Source organism: Ursus arctos, unplaced genomic scaffold (genome assembly GCF_023065955.2).
Source record: "Ursus arctos isolate Adak ecotype North America unplaced genomic scaffold, UrsArc2.0 scaffold_8, whole genome shotgun sequence".
Classification (NCBI taxonomy): domain Eukaryota; kingdom Metazoa; phylum Chordata; class Mammalia; order Carnivora; family Ursidae; genus Ursus; species Ursus arctos.
In genome coordinates, this window is record NW_026623100.1 from 64,605,549 (window position 1) to 64,623,204 (window position 17,656).

General features: G+C 51.0%; 3 protein-coding genes across 7 annotated transcripts; 2 read left to right on the forward strand and 1 right to left on the reverse strand.

Annotated features, from left to right (window-relative positions):
• Positions 1-54: 54 nt before the first annotated feature.
• On the forward strand, positions 55-3,428 carry ZNF513 (zinc finger protein 513). Its single transcript, XM_026520938.4, has 4 exons — positions 55-159; positions 410-571; positions 1,554-2,141; positions 2,233-3,428. The coding sequence occupies exons 1-4, from the start codon at positions 105-107 to the stop codon at positions 3,057-3,059; spliced, it is 1,632 nt and encodes a 543-aa protein (XP_026376723.1). The 5' UTR covers positions 55-104; the 3' UTR covers positions 3,060-3,428.
• An 88-nt stretch (positions 3,429-3,516) lies between these two features.
• Positions 3,517-9,262, reverse strand: SNX17 (sorting nexin 17). Of its 2 annotated transcripts, XM_026520958.4 has the most exons (15): positions 9,030-9,262; positions 8,487-8,561; positions 7,358-7,475; positions 6,761-6,825; positions 6,370-6,480; positions 6,182-6,272; positions 5,953-6,040; positions 5,644-5,713; positions 5,264-5,356; positions 4,968-5,171; positions 4,707-4,838; positions 4,467-4,544; positions 4,246-4,320; positions 4,116-4,157; positions 3,517-4,023 (listed from the first exon to the last, which is right to left on the reverse strand). In XM_026520958.4, exons 1-15 carry the CDS (start codon positions 9,090-9,092, stop codon positions 3,910-3,912), a joined length of 1,419 nt encoding a protein of 472 aa, XP_026376743.1. In that variant the 5' UTR covers positions 9,093-9,262; the 3' UTR covers positions 3,517-3,909. The 2 variants fall into 2 exon arrangements, with proteins under 2 accessions (XP_026376743.1, XP_026376751.1); XM_026520966.4 differs by lacking the exon at positions 8,487-8,561.
• Positions 9,263-9,373: 111 nt separating this feature from the next.
• Positions 9,374-14,180, forward strand: EIF2B4 (eukaryotic translation initiation factor 2B subunit delta). 4 transcript variants are annotated; one of them, XM_026520910.4, is made up of 13 exons: positions 9,374-9,507; positions 9,877-9,920; positions 10,245-10,380; positions 10,780-10,986; positions 11,263-11,345; positions 11,525-11,616; positions 11,857-11,971; positions 12,181-12,257; positions 12,437-12,539; positions 12,790-12,917; positions 13,059-13,236; positions 13,631-13,811; positions 13,933-14,180. In XM_026520910.4, the coding sequence occupies exons 1-13, from the start codon at positions 9,477-9,479 to the stop codon at positions 14,130-14,132; spliced, it is 1,575 nt and encodes a 524-aa protein (XP_026376695.1). In that variant the 5' UTR covers positions 9,374-9,476; the 3' UTR covers positions 14,133-14,180. The 4 variants fall into 4 exon arrangements, with proteins under 4 accessions (XP_026376695.1, XP_026376703.1, XP_026376687.1 ...); XM_026520918.4 differs by having other exon boundaries at positions 9,448-9,507; positions 10,249-10,380; XM_026520902.3 differs by lacking the exon at positions 9,374-9,507 and having other exon boundaries at positions 9,768-9,920.
• Positions 14,181-17,656: the final 3,476 nt, after the last annotated feature.

Sequence of the window (17,656 nt, forward strand, 5' to 3'; positions counted from 1 at the left end):
CGGCCCGCGGGCCCTGAGAGGAAGGGCGGGCGGGCAGGCGGGATTGGGAGGGGCGGGGCCGGGCGGCCGCAGGCCGGAGGCGCGTCGGGCTGGAGCCGGTCACGATGCCCCGAAGGAAGCAGAGCCACCCGCAGCCCGTGAAATGCGAGGGGGTCAAAGGTCAGGGGTCAGGGGCCGCGAGGGGGGAGGAGCGGGGGTGGGGTCAGAGGAGTGGGTTCAGGTCGGGGTGGAGGGGGACTCCTGAGTGATGGGGTGGGCGATCTGGACTCCTAGCTTCCTACCGAGGTACTAAGGGAACTCGAGAGGGTCTGTGAGTTCGGGAAGTACGGGCTGCGACGGCTAGCTCCCGGGGTGCGGATGATGGGTACGGTTCCTGAGGGAGAATCTACAAGCCCCCTCCCCTCTTCAGTGGATACCGAAGACTCCCTCGACGAAGGACCCGGGGCCCTGGTATTGGAGAGTGATTTGCTACTAGGCCAGGATCTGGAGTTTGAGGAGGAAGAGGAAGAGGAGGAGGAGGAAGGTGACGGCAACAGCGACCAGCTCATGGGCTTCGAGAGAGACTCTGAAGGTGGGTTTGAGGGACTTGACCTGATCAAGGATTAGTGGCCGCTGGAACCTCACCACTTCAGGAGGCGGGTTAGGATTTAGTGCCAGTGAGCAAAACACGAAACAGTGCCACAACCTGGGGATGATTAATTTAGATTTGAGCTAGATTTTTTCACTTGCCTAATGGTTCAATGAGCTCCATCACTTTGTTGAGATGAAGTTCTGGGTCCTGGTCCAGAGGTGGTATGAATAGGACAGTGGATGAATCACATGGAGCAACCGGTTAAAAGTTAATGCCCTTTCAGTAACCTTGTCCTCCTGCCTAGCATATTCCTTATGTGAAGTTTTAGGTTTGGGGAAACAACTTCTTATTCAAATTAAGTTATGCCTAATCTAACTCCCTTTAACCTGCAGGATAAACCCTTTCCTTTTGAGGTTTTGGTCTCTACCCCCAGGTATTCTTGCACATTCCCTTTCCCCTGTCAATCTTAACATCATCACCCCATTCTAATTTGCTGCACCACCTACCCACTTATGCCACCTATGTGAAGGATGCTTTTGAAAATCATTGAGGGAATTCATGTAAAAGAAAATCCATCTTTTAGGCACATTGCTTTCACTTTAGTCCAGATTTTGCCTCTCTTGACATAGTTTTTATTTTATAATCAGCTCTGTACAAAAAAGGACCTTACTAATGTAGAGCTTAGAATAAGGTCTCAGGCCTTTGCCTTGTGTATTTTTACTTTACTTTCTTATCCCAAGAATCAGCAAATTACATTATTGATTCATTTCAGCCTGTGGTCCAAAGTGAGCCTTTGATCTTTTTCTGTGCAGTGGAATTAGGTACAGCTGTCATCACTAGGTTAGTACAGTCTCAGAAGCAGGTAATTCATAATGAATTTTTTAGGATCACTGAAGTGAAGGGTGGGGCCAAACAAGGGGCGGGGAGTTTGGAGCCTGGTCCTACCCCATGCTGATGTCTCTTCTCATGTCTGTCTTACCAGGAGACTCTCTGGGGGCCAGGCCTGGGCTTCCCTACGGGCTGAGTGATGACGAGTCTGGGGGCGGCCGGCCACTAAGTGCCGAGAGTGAAGTTGAGGAACCAGCCAGGGGTCCAGGGGAGGCCAGGGGTGAGAGGCCAGGCCCAGCCTGCCAGCTGTGTGGGGGGCCGACAGGTGAGGGGCCGTGTTGTGGGGCAGGAGGGCCGGGTGGGGGGCCCCCGCTGCCCCCACGGCTACTATACTCATGCCGCCTCTGCGCCTTCGTGTCCCACTACTCGAGCCACCTGAAGCGGCACATGCAGACACACAGCGGGGAGAAGCCGTTCCGCTGTGGCCGCTGCCCCTACGCCTCAGCCCAGCTCGTCAACCTGACACGACATACCCGCACCCACACTGGCGAGAAGCCCTACCGCTGTCCCCACTGCCCCTTTGCCTGCAGCAGCCTGGGCAACCTGAGGCGGCATCAGCGCACCCACACGGGGCCCCCCACTCCTCCCTGCCCGACCTGTGGCTTCCGCTGCTGTGCTCCACGTCCCACCCGGCCTCCCAGTCCCACAGAGCAGGAGGGGGCAGTGCCCCGGCGACCCGAAGGTAAAAAGCCAGAAACCAAAAGAACCTGGGACATGGGTGGGTGGCCCTAGGGATACTTGGATTCATAGCTCAGGTCTCATTGTCCCCACAGATGCTCTGCTGCTTCCAGATTTGAGCCTCCATGTGCCACCAGGTGGTGCCAGTTTCCTGCCAGACTGTGGGCAGCTTCGGGGTGAAGGGGAGGGCCTCTGTGGGACTGGATCAGAACCACTGCCAGAGCTGCTGTTCCCTTGGACCTGCCGGAACTGTGGACAAGAGCTGGAGGAGGGGGAGGGTAGTCGGCTGGGAGCTGCCATGTGTGGGCGCTGCATGCGAGGAGAGGCTGGAGGGGGTGCCAGTGGGGGGCCGCAGGGCCCCAGTGACAAAGGCTTTGCCTGTAGCCTCTGCCCCTTCGCCACTCACTATCCCAACCACCTGGCCCGGCATATGAAGACGCACAGTGGCGAGAAGCCCTTTCGTTGTGCCCGCTGTCCCTATGCCTCTGCTCATCTGGATAACCTGAAACGGCACCAGCGCGTCCACACAGGAGAGAAGCCCTACAAGTGCCCCCTCTGCCCCTATGCCTGTGGCAACCTGGCCAACCTCAAGCGTCACGGTCGCATCCACTCTGGGGACAAACCTTTTCGGTGTAGCCTTTGCAACTACAGCTGCAATCAGAGCATGAACCTCAAACGCCACATGCTGCGGCACACAGGCGAGAAGCCCTTCCGCTGTGCCACCTGCGCCTACACCACAGGCCACTGGGACAACTACAAACGCCACCAGAAGGTGCATGGCCATGGTGGGGCAGGAGGGCCTGGCCTCTCTGCCTCTGAGGGCTGGGCCCCGCCTCACAGCCCCTCCTCTGTGTTGAGCTCTCGGGGTCCGACAGCTTTGAGTGCCGCTGGCAGCCGGGCTCTCCATACGGACTCGCCCTGAACTAGGTCCTCCTCCCTCAGGGCCCTATGGATTAGCCCTGCCTCTCCTGTACGTTTTATACAGATGGACCAGAAGCCACCTTCTACTTTCTCCCCCGCTGGCCAGGGGCTCCACAGACTAACCTAGGCACTATATGGACCAGCCCAAACCCCATGGGCGAGGGGCCCATATGGACCAGGGGGCCTTGCCTTGACTGATGCACTTCATGAGCTCAGTGAGAAGGGCCCTGTATTCACCTCCACTGCTCCCGGGGGCAGTAGAGAAACCGGCTGGGGGACTGCCCAGCCTCCCACCTGTTTATTTAACTTATTTCAGTGCTTTATAATAAAGGAAACACTAACAAAGCCATGTCTGTGCTGAGTTGGCAGTGGCAAGCCCAGCTCCACCTCACCCTTAGCACAGCAGGCTGTGCCATGATGGGGGGGGGGGGGCAGCGGCAGTGAAAGGGAACCAGAGGTAGGCAGCAATCAGGCTGAGTTTAATGACGGGGAGCTGGGCCAGACCATACACAGACCTCTGCCCATCCCCTTGGCCCTGGCCCCGAAGAAGCCAGAAGCAGCCCCAGGGGAAGCTGTGGTTCCTCCCCAAGGCAGGTAGCCATGGTCCCTTGGACTTTGTGCAAAATACTAAATGCTAATTTGGCATTGAGGGCCAGCTCTGAAAAGAGAAAACAATCCTTTGTGCAGCCAGCCCAAGGGGTGGAAGGGAAGGTGGGTTAGGAAGCCCCTGGCCAAGAGAAGAAAAGGGAAGGAAGGAAAGAAAAGACCCCCCTGGCTTGGGGGATAACAGGCACAGGGCAAGTTTCTGAACATTCCTCCAGGGTAGAGGGCAGACATCTGAGCACTGGAGATCACAGATCCTCATCTCCAATGCCCTCGAAGGCAAAATTGCCGTGGACATCACTGGCACTGGCATCTGTGCTGGGACTGCCAATCCCCCGCAAGCTCACGGCACTCAGCTTGCTCTGTAACAAAGGCAGGGTTGGGGTCAGAGAGCTCGAGCCTCCCTGAGATCCCCTACCAACACCAACCTCACCAACCCTCATCGGAAACTCACTGAGAGTTTGACCATGGACTCCCGGCTGGCATCGGGTGACTCCTGGGGCAGAGGAGGCAGAGGTGTCAGCTCACTGGGGGAGATAAGGCAAGGCTGGCGGGTGGGGTACTGATCAGAAAGTGATACTTACAAGCAGGGGTGGGGACTTCACTGCTTGCTGGCTGTCTGAGCGTCTCAGGGTGCCCCCCACTCGCCGGCGCAGCATCTAGGGATGGAGACATGAGGTGCTGATACGGGCAGAATCTCTCTGGAGTCCCCATCACTTCTCCCTCTTGGGAGAAGCCTCACACCTAGGACAAGAGGCACGGAGAGCACAACCACTCAGCTGCTTGGTCCAGACCTGTCACTTACCTTCCTGATGCTGCCACCAGATTTCTTCACCATCAGTTCATCTACCATGGACTGCAAGCAGATACTCATCATGATAGCCTGAGGGCAAGAAGAGAGCTCAGCCTGACTAGAGTGGTCATCCTGAGCCCAGCACCCCTAAGACAAGGGCTCCCACTCACATGGAGTCCTGGAAGCCCTAGACTTGGGTATCTAAGAGACGGTGCAATGGGCTCCAGAGGAGGCCTGAGGGTGGGCTCACACCTGAGGGCTGGTGATGGTGACCCACTGTAGCCGGTCCTTGCTCATGAGGTATTCAAAAGCCAGTTCCAGGCGCACCTCACCCCGGCCCCGGCCTGGGCCTGGGCTGCTTGTGCCTCCACTGGGCAGTGGCACCTGGGAGAGAAAGGAGAGTTAGGCTGAGATCGTTCCAGCCAATCTGCCTCCCTCCTTGGATCCACTGCAGCCCATTCCCGGAGCTCAAGGCTTGCCAGGCCACCATCCCAAAGGCCTACCCCAACTCACAGAAGAGGTGACCCGCCAGCACCGCATGCGGGTGACCCGGAAGGAGCCTTCGCGGAGTTGCTGGCCAGGCAGGCGGAGCTGGAGGCTGAGCTCACTGTTGCCTGCGCTCACCACCACGGGACAGTCCTTCTCTGGGAAGTCAGCCACACAGGCATCAAAGCGCAAGTAGCCATAGTGCCGCAGTGTCTGCGCCAGCCGCAGGAACTGAAACCCAGTCACCATGCAGGGCGGGTCAGGAGGGGAAGTGGGGTGAGTCAGAAAACAACCCTTGGAAGGAGACAGGAAAGCAGGCTCACCTCCTTCTTGGAGACCTTCTCTTGCAGAGATTTGAGCTGCCGGTGCTGCTCCTTGGTGACCAGAATCCACCCACGCTCAATGTCTGATACCGTCTACAGTAGAGACAAGGGGTGGTGGGGGGGGGTTTGGGGCTTCCAATCAGAGGTCCAAGGAAAGTGTCCAGTTATCTCTGTCCAGCCTGACCCTTAGCCCCACACTTGAGCGACCTCTTTGCAGTGAGTCCTTGACTATATCAGCTTACAAAGTAGGGAGAACAGACTGTGCCAGGTGCCCTGATAATATTCTAGGAACTTCATGTAAAGACATGAAGAATTCCCTTGCCAGAGTGGGACACCAGTATCTATTTCAGGGGAAGGTTCTGAGGCAGCTCCAAGCTCACCTGAGCATAAAGCAGGTTCAGGCCAACCCGGTTCTCCATGACATCGTCATCATAGGCAGAGTCCCAATAACTGTGAGGCCAAGGGGTGGAAAGGGGTAATGGGGCTAAGCTGGGGTAAGGCAAGAGAGGTGGAATAGAAAATAGGAGCAATCTGGAACTACTGGACAAATATGATGGTATAGTGGGAGGAAGCTTGGGAGGCCTGGTAGAAACACCCAGCGCTACCCCCTTGTCCAGGTTATTCTGTCTCAGTACACGGCCCAGTAATCCAATCCAGCACCCTCCCCCTCCTCCAAGCCCAGCCCTGACCTCTTCCTTAGCACAATCTTATACTCTTGACTCCGAAGACTGGTAACAGACACATAAGGCAGCTCAAACTCTTGCAACTTCCGTACGACTATGGGTTAAAAAAAAAAAAAAAAAAGGAAATGTCATGAAACTCAAGGGAAGAAACGTCAAGAGAGGAGCCCTGAGGAAATGTCAGATTTGGGGTTTCACTACTAGAAGCACAGGGAAGCAGTTAACCATAGAAACTCACAAGAAAAGGTTCCATCATCTTTCTCTCGAACCAGAAAGAGACTAAAGTATCCGATCAAGTCATCTGGAAGATCCAGCTTTGCAGCCACAGCCTGGGGATAGGGAAGCAAGTACGGCTCATCATACTGGCTGTTCCAATCACTCCCAAACCTGGGACCCTGGGGTGCAGGGGAGGTACAAGTGCCTCACCTCTAGAACATCTTCGGTCTGATCTGAAGTTAGCACATTGACCAGAACCTTCTGCCCATTGCTGAGCAGCACTTCCAAGGAAACCTCCTCAGTGGGGACCTGCTGTGTCTCCTGGTGTGAAAATACACGAGAATGGAGGCACCGCCTTGTTAACACCTGCCCAATGTCTAGCTCTAACCCATCCCCAACTCTCTTATTTCTAGGTCCTTCTAGCGTCTTTATTCTCAGTTGCTTAATCACAGACTGGGTTTCCTTGATTTCGCTGGTACAGCAGAAGGCCCCTCCCATAAAAAAGGTACCAGGATGACTCTTCTGTAGCCACTGCCTTAAAAATGACATGGCCCTACAGGAATGTCCTTCCCTTAAATCTCATTCCCACTCAGAGCCTTACCTGTTGTGCCCGACGCAGGAAGCTATTGAAGGTCTCACTGCTCCCAAGCAGCGGGTCTTGCCGAACTGTGGGGACAAGAGAACACTATTCCAGTAACTTAGGACTCCCTCTTGACGTCCCCCGCCCCTCCGTTATTTTCTTGGTAGGTTCCCCCCCATCCCATTTCCTGGGCTGATGATGTCCTGTCATATCACCCAGCTGGCCTCACCTCACTCACTATTTGCATATATTCTTCACCTGCCCCACCCCTGGCTGCCATCTAGTTGAGTCCAGTCTATAGAACTAGGGAAATAACACTGATGTTAATCTAAAGAACGTCAGATGCAAATTAAGTTCTCCCCACCAATCTAAACTGCTTTAAGACTATATAGTGGTACCTTGGTATTTCCAAACTGTTATTAGTATATTAACCAAATTGCTTTGCTAATACCTAAAGCATCCTTGCATGCTATTTACTTTTCCTAATTAAATAATAGATCAAACAAGAGGCTCCAAAGATGTAGAAATTAATTCAGGCCAGTCTATAAAACCAGCTGTTTTGAGTCTCATCCCATAGCTCTCAACACAGTTAGCCTAAAGTTCCCTCCAACCACTCACCAGCTTGCATGTACTTCTCTAACTGCTCTCTCCTCTGTTCTACCTCAGCAGGTGTCAGAGAGAAAAGCTTCTTTGGGGGAAATGCAGGAAGAACATTGGCCCCATACTCCTTCCGAAGCTGTTTGGGAGAAAGAGATACAACTCTTCACACAAAACATAGCTAATGAGAAGAGGCAATCCACACTCACAATGTTCTCTTGGGTTCCCCTTCCTTTCCCTCAGCCCACCCCCTCCACCCCCATCTACCCTGGTCATCCAAGGAATCATTCCTTTGGCAGAGGTAGCATCCCAGGGGAGCAGGTCCTCTGTCCTAAACATACATTCTTTCCTATCTTACTATGTACAAGTCAGCCCCTTCACAGTGTGGGTAGGGTTTGTATAGGGCCAGGGCCTAGGGAACCCTTTGATTATTTAGCAAGACTGTGTTCATCGAACCCTCACCAGAGGCAAAGAACTTTATAAGGAAAATGTATGTTCCCAGTTAAGTACAGCTAAATACATCCACAAAATGTGTTAAGACTTACAGGGACTTTGCAGATCAACAAATACATTTTTTTGGTCTTAGAAACTAAGGCCCAAATAAATTAGGCAACTGCTCAGGGTTGCACAGCTAGTTGTCAGTAGAACCAGGACTCTGTACTGAGTTGGATAGAGCTTGCAATCTGCTGAGAACTTAGAAACATTGCATCGGAGATACATAAGGATAACTGAACAGGTAGGCCCACTGAAATGAGCTAAAGAGCACAGAAGGATTGGTGAATGATTTCTATGAGAAGGGAAAAGAATTTCAAGTTGCAGCTCAGAGGACAGAGAAATGTGTTTGGTAGCAGAGGGGGTGGTCGGTTTTTCCATGCACAGGCAAAGGCTGAAATTAAGACTGGGGACAGGGAAGCAGAAAGGCGGATGTGAGTATAAAGAGGCGCAGTTAGAGCAGCAAGACAGTAAGCTTCTTAGGGAGTTCCCCGGAAATGTCAATCTTTAAGATAAAGCGCCAGATCCTCCCCAGTGGCAGTGATTAAAGGGAAACTACACAATCTACGAGGGAGCCAAGAGGGGGAAAATGGAGACACTAATGCCCAGGTGTAGAAAGGGCTTGAAAGCTGCCTCAAGGCAGGGGTGCTGGTCCCACCTGCTCGTGCAGCCCCAGGAGCTGGCTGTAGCGCACCCGGCAATGCAGGACTCCATTCACGTGAATGTTATAGGCCTGAAGACACAAAAGCAGGCAAGCATTTTAGGGTCGCGGTCTGGGCGACCCCCTTGAAAACCCTGGCCAGAAGTCGTCTGGCACAAGCTCCGCCTGAGTAACGCACCGAGATCGTCCGAGGGTTTATTACTCTGTTTTCCCCAGGGCCAGCTCCTAAAGCAGAAGGACCAGCCTGGGGGCAACTCGGGTGCTCTTGCCGCAGTCTCCCTCCCCAAGAGGCCAGTGACGCCCACCAGAGCGGCCGCGGCCCAGCCAGAGGGAGACAACGCGGGCGAACAAAGGACCTGCGGGAGCTTGGGCGACCTTTGGACGAATCTGAGACGGGATATAAGCTCCCAGCGAGGCCGTCGGGAGTCAGCGGCCTGGGACCAGGCCCCAAGAGTGGCGGCCAGGCCTCGGAGGCCGCTCGGAGAGGGCTCCGGCCCGTTATCCCCGCCCCTGCCCGGCCCGGCTCCGGCCGCTCCTCACCACGTAGGCGGAGCCGCCGCTGTCCCCGCTGCGGGACTCGGTTTCAGGAATGGAAAAGTGCATGTTCCCTGCGGCAGGGCCCAGCTGGGCTCCGGACTGACAGGGCCACAGCGGCTTTACACGCTCGCCTCCGCCGCTCAGCGCGTCCCCGCTGCCTCACTCGCCATTTTGGGGGGGCCTGGGATCGGAGGTGGGAAGGGTGGTGGGACGTCCGCTCTGGGCGCAGCTCCCCGGGCATGCTGGGAACTGTAGTCTAAAGGGCAAGAGCCGACTGCCACGCCTGGGAGCTCAAAGCTGAGCGGGCCCTCCTCGGTGCCCGTAGCCCGGGGCGGAGCCCCAGTGCACGTCGGAGATTGTAGTCCGCGGAGGGCTGCGCGCTGCGGGTGTCGTCCCAGGTGGCGCCGTAGGCCCAGGGACTGCGGCGGGCGGAGCTTAGGACCGAGGGTGATGGCTGCCGTGGCTGTGGCTGTTCGCGAGGGTGAGTGAAGGGCGGGGGCGCACTAACAGGTACGCGGGGCGCCAAACGGCTGTGGCCGAGCCCTGAGTCCCTCTGGGTCCTGTCGTTCCGTTCTGCCACCTCTCCGGACTCTGGGGTGCACTGCCTGGGACGCAACCCCGCGCCGCGTACCGGCTGGCTCGGGCCAGAAGGGTGGGGGCCCTGCCCGGCTGCCTCCCCCGCCTTCCTTTTGATCCTGCCGCGCATTGCGTCCCCACGCGGATCCCTGGCTTGCGCCTGGCGGCGGAGCTGTGGTCATGCCGACCCAGCAGCCAGCCGCGCCGGGTACGAGCCCCTCCAAACCCTCCCGGAGCCTCTCTGGCTCACTTTGTGACCTGTTTTCTGGTGCAGACTCGGGGTCTGGAATGAAGGCGGAGCTTTCTACTCGGCCTGGGGTAAGTGAGGGTACCCTCCCAAAACGCCTGTCAAGCTCTACGCAGGAGGTTGTGTCAGCTTCGTTCCGCCCCAGCCGCCGTCCCCGTTTCACTTTATTTCTCAGGAAAGCCAGATTTTACAGAATTCTTTCAGTCCTAACAGTATGTGACTCTGATCCTGGAGGAGAAGCTTCGATCCCTATGGGATGTAAGCTTGTAACAGCTAGCTGGTTAGTTAGAGAGCATTAGAGGCTTTACCTTATAGGAATCTTGGAAGGCACCAGTAGTGTTTTTTTCCTCTGTGGAATTGTTGGGGAAGAGCAGTATTCTATGTCTGTGTCTCAGGCAGCAGGGAGGGAGATGACCCAAGAAGAGAAGCTGCAGCTTCGGAAGGAAAAGAAACAGCAGAAGAAGAAACGGAAGGAGGAAAAGGGAGCAGAACCAGAAACTGGCTCTATTGTACCTGCAGCCCAGTGTCAAGGTGTGGAGGCTTTTTTAAAGGGTTGGGGTGTGGATCTGGTAGAGGGATGTGTGGGAGAGAAGAGGAGGAGACAGGACAAACAGAGTTGGTTTGAGCAAGTGAAAAGCGAAAAAGTTTGTTTATTTTAAGATTTTATGTATTTATTTGTCAGAGAGAGAGCGTGCACAAGCAGGGAGAGCTGCAGGCAGAGGGAGAAGCAGGCTCCCTGCTGAGCAAGGAACCAGATGCGGCTCTCAATCCCAGAACCCTAGATCATGACCTGAGACGAAGTCAGGCGCTTAAGGGACTGAGCCACCTAGGCGTCCTGTGAGGAAATTTAGAAAAGCAGAGAAGCTTTGGCTGGGGCAGAGGTAGATATTACCTGCCTGGGACTTGGGCGCCTCTTCCTTCTACCTTTAGTTGGCCCAGCCAAAGAACTGCCAGGACCAGGCAGTCAGCTGGCTACTGCTGGGGAGAAAGCTCCAACTGGTCGAAGTAAGGCTGAACTTCGTGCTGAACGGCGAGCTAAGCAGGAGGCAGAGCGGGCCCTGAAACAGGCAAGGAAAGGGGAACAAGGAGGGCCACCTCCTCGGCCCTGCCCCAGCACAGCTGGAGAAACCCCTACAGGTACCTTCCCTTCATTTCAAGACCTCTCTTTTGATTTTAGTTCTTGTGTTAGCTCAGGCTCCCCATAGTAAAACAGCTCTCCCTTCCCGTTCTTTGTCTTGGGACCAAGAGCTCAAAATTCTCCCCTCAGTCTCATCCTGTCTCTATTTCTTCTACTCTTTTCTCCCCTGTTTTTCCCCTCCACCTGTCCAGTTTTTCTTGATACCCCTTATGCCTTAAAAGCAGATTTCTCATTAGTATCCACAGTGTCTTGAAAACACGGTCATTATCTTTTAGGAGTGAAGCGTCTTCCTGAGCACACTCAGGTTGATGACCTCACAGTTTTGAGAAGGCTTGCTAAAAAACCGGAGCAACAACAGGTAGGAAGTGGTTTCAGTGTGTGGCCAGAAATTGCCTAAGGGAGATGGGATAGATGTGGTAGGAGTTGGGGGGAGGTGATCGAGGCAAAGTGAGATCCTGGAGTAGATTGGGTATTTGAGGCAAAGTAGCCTCACTGTTTACTTGCTTTCCATTGCTCCTCTTCCCCTGTTTTGTCAAGGTTCCTACACGAAACGATTATGGATCCAAAGTTAGTCTTTTCTCCCACCTGCCCCAGTACAGCAGACAAAACTCTCTGACTCAGTATATGAGGTAGGATCTTATGAAACTGTCATGACTTTTAATTTAAGTTCTAGGAGTTTCGGTGACTCAGTATTGAAAGTGACTGGAAATCTGAGATGGGGTCTGTAGGAAGAAGCCTGCACATAAGGCAAAACTCTAGAGGAAATGGGGGTGTCTGTGCTAGTGAAGGAAGTTCCTTTTCATCAGGGGCAGGTGGGCAGTAGGTGCTCAAGCTCCCTTGCAAAGTGTGTGACACCGCCATCCCATCAGCATCCCATCCTCTGTGATCCACCCAGCCATGGTGCGACTCGGCCTGCAGTACTCCCAGGGCCTGGTCAGTGGCTCCAACGCCCGGTGTATTGCCCTGCTTCGTGCCTTGCAGCAGGTATTCCCTGTCCTGTTCTCTCTGTGACCCAGTCCCATCTTCCCCAACACTACCCCAGCTTCCTCTCACCCAGAGTAATCTCTGGGGGACAAAGGGAATGACTACCCTCAGAACACTTTGCTCAGTAAAACTTGCCCTACCCTCCACCCCCCACCTTTCAGAGGCCTTTATTAGAGACCGTTTTGCTGATCACTGTGTGTACCCTGTAGGTGATTCAGGATTACACAACACCTCCCAATGAAGAACTTTCAAGGGACCTAGTGAATAAACTAAAGCCCTACTTCAGGTAAGGACAACCAGTGCAAAGTCCGCTCCCACCTCCCCTCGTTCTCTTCTTACACTCTTTCTCTTCCTTTTTTACCTTTTGTTTCATTTTTCTGTTCTCTATCTTCTTTTCAAAGAAACCATTTTTAAGCACGAACGCGAGTCGTAGAGTCGCACAAACGCGAGGTATTGTCTTTGCAGCTTCCTGGCTCAGTGCCGTCCCCTGTCAGCAAGCATGTACAACGCCATCAAGTTCCTCAACAAGGAGATCACGGGTGTGAGCAGCTCCAAGCGGGAAGAGGAGGTGATGAATTTGAGGAATGAGCAAGGCATGCACCTGAGGGTACAGCCGAGAAGCACATCCAGGACTCCCAGAAGAGACTGTGAGGCCGTTCTGACCTGGTCCAGGGTTAAGGAAGTGGTTGGGCTGTCTTGACTTGTGCCACCTTTGGGCCCCCATTAGGCCCCCTTTGAGCCTATCATTGTATACATACTCAAGCATCTGGCACGATAATCAGAGGAATCTTGTTCCCTAAGCATTTTAATCCATTTAGGCCAAGTCAGAACTTGGAGCAGCCATTGATCGGTATGTGCAAGAGAAGATTGTGCTCGCAGCTCAGGCAATTTCCTGCTTTGCTTGTAAGAAGATCAATGATGGCGATGTGATCCTAGTATATGGATGGTATGGTCCAGACCCTATGACTGAGAAAATGGGGGGGAGGTGAAACAATGTGAAGAAGGGACTGCCCCTTTGCCCTTTAGTAATGAGCTGCCTGGCTATCAGTGACATCTATAACTGAATCCTCCTCTCCATTCACTCCAGCTCATCTCTGGTATCACGAATTCTTCAGGAGGCTTGGGCTGAGGATCGGCGGTTTCGGGTGGTAGTGGTAGACAGCCGGCCACGGCTGGAGGGAAGGCACACACTGCGTTCTCTGGTCCGTGCTGGGGTCCCTGCCTCCTACCTGCTGATTCCTGCAGCCTCCTATGTGCTCCCAGAGGTGAGGGCAGAGGAAGGGGACTCCAGAGTTGGAGGTAAAAGGGTGTAGTGGTATAGACATAATCTCATCTTTCCAAGGGTATGATTATTTAAAAATACTAGAATTTTATAGCCTTGTTTGTATTAAATAGGAAAAAAACATCTATAGTATGTTCTAGCAGTGTCATTATTGTAAGGACAGTAAACTAGCGGCCACCAAGAGGAGACAGGACAAAAGTAACTTTGGAGTTTTATTTGTGGGAGGTGCAGCGGGTCAACAGGTGTTTTCCGAGAAGAACCATCATGAAGCTCTGTTATTGTCTTAATACTGCTGTCTTGGGCAGGAGTGGGGAACCTTTTTGTGCATTAATCACATGCCACATTTTCTCCCCCTCTCCACTGTTCAAAACAAATAGGTTTCTAAGGTGCTATTGGGAGCCCATGCACTCCTGGCCAATGGGTCCGTGATGTCACGGGTAGGGACAGCACAGCTGGCCCTGGTGGCACGAGCCCATAATGTGCCGGTGCTGGTCTGCTGTGAAACATACAAGTTCTGTGAGCGTGTGCAGACTGATGCCTTTGTCTCTAATGAGCTAGGTAAGGAGTCTAGGAGGGCAGAAGAGAAGTTTCCAAAGATCTGAGATTTGGGAGGGAGTGGGGAAGTTGAACTACAACTTGTTTTCTCAAAGGACGTAAGTGGGTACATCTCCCGTCGCAGGTGACCCTGATGATCTGCTGTGTGAGCGAGGAGAACATGTGGCCCTGGCTAATTGGCAGAACCACCTGTCCCTACGGTTGTTGAATCTAGTCTATGACGTGACCCCCCCGGAACTGGTGGATCTGGTGATCACGGAGCTGGGGATGATTCCTTGCAGTTCTGTACCTGTTGTTCTACGAGTCAAGAGTAGCGACCAGTGAGTGGGGGAACACAGGGTCAATAAATGACATACTCCCTGCATTCAGCAACTCTGCTGCCTTTGTATCTCTTTCAGTATCGCCATCACGTAGGTTGCAAACACCGAGCTAGATATGAGGAGGAATTTAGGGACAAATCAGATCTCTTAAATATTTTAGGATCGTTAACCTAAATATTTATATTGATACATTAAATTATTCCATATTAATAAGTAATATTTTTAGTGTTGAATACTTATTGTGTGTCCAAAACTGCTATAATTCCTTTCTGATCTGTTTAGGAAGGTTAAGATAGCTTTATAAAAGGAAATTTTACAAATAAGAAAACAGACACTGAGGTTAAGTCACTTGCCAAAGCAACACAGCTAAGGCACAGAGAGCTGAGTTACTTGTCCAGGGTAGTACAGTAACAAAAGCAGCTTGTGATCTCAGGCATTCTGGATTGAGAGACTGTGCCCCTGACTTTTATGCCGTCTGCCATTGAGGAACACTCATCATAGTGGAAGTAGACAGTATCTGCAGTATGAGAGCAGTTCCACTAGTTGTATGAACAGAGTTCTAGGAGGCAACCACAGATGATGCCGGGAAACCTAATAAGGTCGGAGAAGACTTCATAGGCAGCATGTGGCCTGGGAGGCTAGGGAGTTTCCCATTTGGAAAAGAATTGGAAGATAGATCAACAGTGGGAACAGCTTAAATGCAAAAACAGAATGGCCAGTCCAAAGTGTCGAATGGTGTGGTGAGGCTAGACCCGAGACTTATGTGGAGAGTGAGTGATAAAGAGGCAAAAGTAGGTTGGGCTGGAGCCAGATCGTGAGTCTTAACCATGTGGTTAGCCTAAAAAAATGGGGGACTCATCTGTTCTGTGTGTATATGTGTGTGTGTGTTTTATTGAAAAATTTCATGGGGCGCTTGGGTGGCTCAGTTGTTAAGTGTCTGCTTTCTGCTCAGGTCATGATCCCTGTGTCCTGGGATCGAGCCCTGCATGGGGCTCCCCGCTCGGCAGGAAGCCTGCTTCTCCCTCTCCCACTCTCCCTGCTTGTCTTCCCTCTCTCGCTGTCTCTCTCTCTGTCAAATAAATAAGTAAAATCTTAAAAAAAAAAAAAAAGATTTTATTTATTTATTTGACAGAGAGAGAGACAGCGAGAGAGGGAACACAAGCAGGGGGAGTGGGAGAGGAAGAAGCAGGCTCACAGCGGAGGAGCCTGATGTGGGGCTCGATCCCATAACGCCGGGATCACGCCCTGAGCCGAAGGCAGACGCTTAACCGCTGTGCCACCCAGGCGCCCCAAATAAATAAAATCTTAAAGAAAACTTTCAAACAGAAGTAGAGTGAACTATGCTAAGAATCCCCATCCCAGATAGAATAATTATCAAGATTGGCCACGTTTGCTTCCTTTTTATTTCCTTTTTTTTCCTTGCTGAAGTTACTTTAGATCAAATCCCAGGTATTGTATCATTTCACTTCTACAAACCTCAGTATGTGTCTCCAAAAAATACAGAAGTTTACTGTGTTGTTACACCTATTAAATTCTTAGTATTGTCCAACCCATAATCCAATTTCCTTGATTATCTCAAAAACTGGCTTTCTTGCAGTTGGTATGTTTGAATCAGGACCCAGACAAATCTGTGCATTACATTTGGTTGGTAGGTCTTCAGTTTATCAGAAGCAGTCTCCTCAACCTCCCTTCTTTTCTCAGGACACTGACTTGTTCTGGAAGTCAGGTGATCTTATAAAATGTTCCCCACTCTGGATTTGACTATGGCTTCCATGTGGTGCCATTTAACTCATTCCTCTAACCCCTCTGTTTCCATTCAACTTTTTGGGCAAGAATGCTTAGTAAGTAGTGCAGCGTTTCATATCGCCTCACATCAGGAGGCAAATAATAGCTGGTTGTCCCATGTTCAGTGATGAATGCCTCCAGTTTTAAAGTTTGAAATTTTAAAGTTTCTCAACAAGTTTTCATTTAGTGGTTTCATAACCACTGGTGGTTATTGCCTGAATTATTTCATTAGGGAATGCAAAATGATTTTTCCCCCTAATTCTGTGATTCTCTCCATATTTACTACCTGGCAATCTAAAAAGAATTCCTTCTCATTGTATATTCTGAATTAGAGTTCATACCGGAAAGACAGGATAAATGTTTCTTTCCTTTTATGTGCTAGTTTCCAGGAATTGATCACTACTTACTTCCAGTGGCATACAATGAGTAGTTATGGATTAGTAGGCTTTTTCTTTTTTTTTTTTAAAGGATTATCAACTCATGGGTTTTTTTATGTATTGAGCATATTACTCAATTATTAAAATTAAGCAGAGGATCCACAGGGTCAGCTCTATGTTTTAGAAAGGTAACTGGTAGAGATTAGAGGCAGGGAAACAGAGCAGTTGAAAGATTGCCTGTCAATCAAAATTACAAATGCACCAAAACTTGGTCCAGCAATTCTGCCTCTAGGAATTTATGCTACCTACTCATATAGTTGCACATGTTTCAAGTAACAAGGTTATTTATAGCAGCATTGTTTATAATTGCAAAAGACTGGAAACCACCTAAATATCCGTTAAAAACAAGGGACTAATTCAAATTACAGTTGACCCTTGAACAACATGGGTTTTAACTGTGTGGGTCCATTTATATATGGATTTTTTTTGTTACAATATAGTACTGTAAATGTATTTTCTCATGATTTTCTTAGCATTTTCCTTTCTCTAGCTTACTTTATTGTAAGAATATAGTATGTAATACATATTGACATACAAATTATATGTTGACAGTTTATACACTTCCAGTCAACAGCAGGCTACTTAGTACTAAGTTTTTGGGGACAAAAGTTAACATGCAGATTTTCCACTGCACAGGGGTCGGCACCTCTAACCCTTGTGTTCAAGGGTCAACTATATCCTACATTTATGTTATTACTAAGCAGTCATAATAATGAGGAAGGTTTTTATGTACCAAAATGGAATGATCTAAAGGGGAAAGATATATATGCATTTGCTTATGTGTATAAATATATAAAATATCTTGGATTTGTAACAAGGAACTGATTGTGTGGATGTGGAGACAGGTGGAAGGGAGTCTTCAATTTACACCCTATATATATCCTTTGAATTTTGAGCCATGTGAATATCTTATTCCAAAAATGAGTGCAATTAATATAAAAAATTTTTGCAATTAAGTCAAAGATAGCCTAATCTGAGGCAACAGGAGTGGGAAGACATGTCCTCCCTACACAAGTGTTGAAGCTGAGAGCTGTCCATCACACAAGCATTTAAGATAGTACTGTTAGAGCAACTGCAGCCTGAGCTGCACCCAATTCTGCGTTCTCACAAAGTTAGTCCTAAGCTACAGCACAGCCTTACTTTTGACTTCAGGCCTCTGAGAGAGTTGGGGACAGAGTCCCTTTACTCCCGCTTTTAAGTCTTAGCTAGCTCCTCCCGCGTTTTTCTCAAATGTTTTGTGTAAACAAGGGAATTTAATAGGTGAAATTCTTTGGGCAAAGACTGGTTTACTCCACCCTTTCCTGTC

What these genes read in the sequence shown, in the direction of transcription:
- ZNF513 (XM_026520938.4), top strand. Translation starts at nt 105, where the DNA reads ATGCCCCGAAGGAAGCAGAGCCACCCGCAGCCCGTGAAATGCGAGGGG. An exon ending in GAAATGCGAGGGGGTCAAAG is followed by an intron (nt 160 to 409) that starts GTCAGGGGTCAG and finishes TCCCCTCTTCAG; the next exon opens with TGGATACCGAAGACTCCCTC. An exon ending in CTTCGAGAGAGACTCTGAAG is followed by an intron (nt 572 to 1,553) that starts GTGGGTTTGAGG and finishes CTGTCTTACCAG; the next exon opens with GAGACTCTCTGGGGGCCAGG.
- EIF2B4 (XM_026520902.3), top strand. Translation starts at nt 9,783, where the DNA reads ATGCCGACCCAGCAGCCAGCCGCGCCGGGTACGAGCCCCTCCAAACCC. An exon ending in TGCTTCGTGCCTTGCAGCAG is followed by an intron (nt 11,972 to 12,180) that starts GTATTCCCTGTC and finishes TGTACCCTGTAG; the next exon opens with GTGATTCAGGATTACACAAC. An exon ending in CCTCCTATGTGCTCCCAGAG is followed by an intron (nt 13,237 to 13,630) that starts GTGAGGGCAGAG and finishes CAAAACAAATAG; the next exon opens with GTTTCTAAGGTGCTATTGGG.
- SNX17 (XM_026520958.4), bottom strand. Translation starts at nt 9,092, where the DNA reads ATGCACTTTTCCATTCCTGAAACCGAGTCCCGCAGCGGGGACAGCGGC. An exon ending in TCACCATCACCAGCCCTCAG is followed by an intron (nt 4,545 to 4,706) that starts GTGTGAGCCCAC and finishes TCTTGCCCTCAG; the next exon opens with GCTATCATGATGAGTATCTG. An exon ending in TGAAGTCCCCACCCCTGCTT is followed by an intron (nt 4,158 to 4,245) that starts GTAAGTATCACT and finishes CCTCTGCCCCAG; the next exon opens with GAGTCACCCGATGCCAGCCG.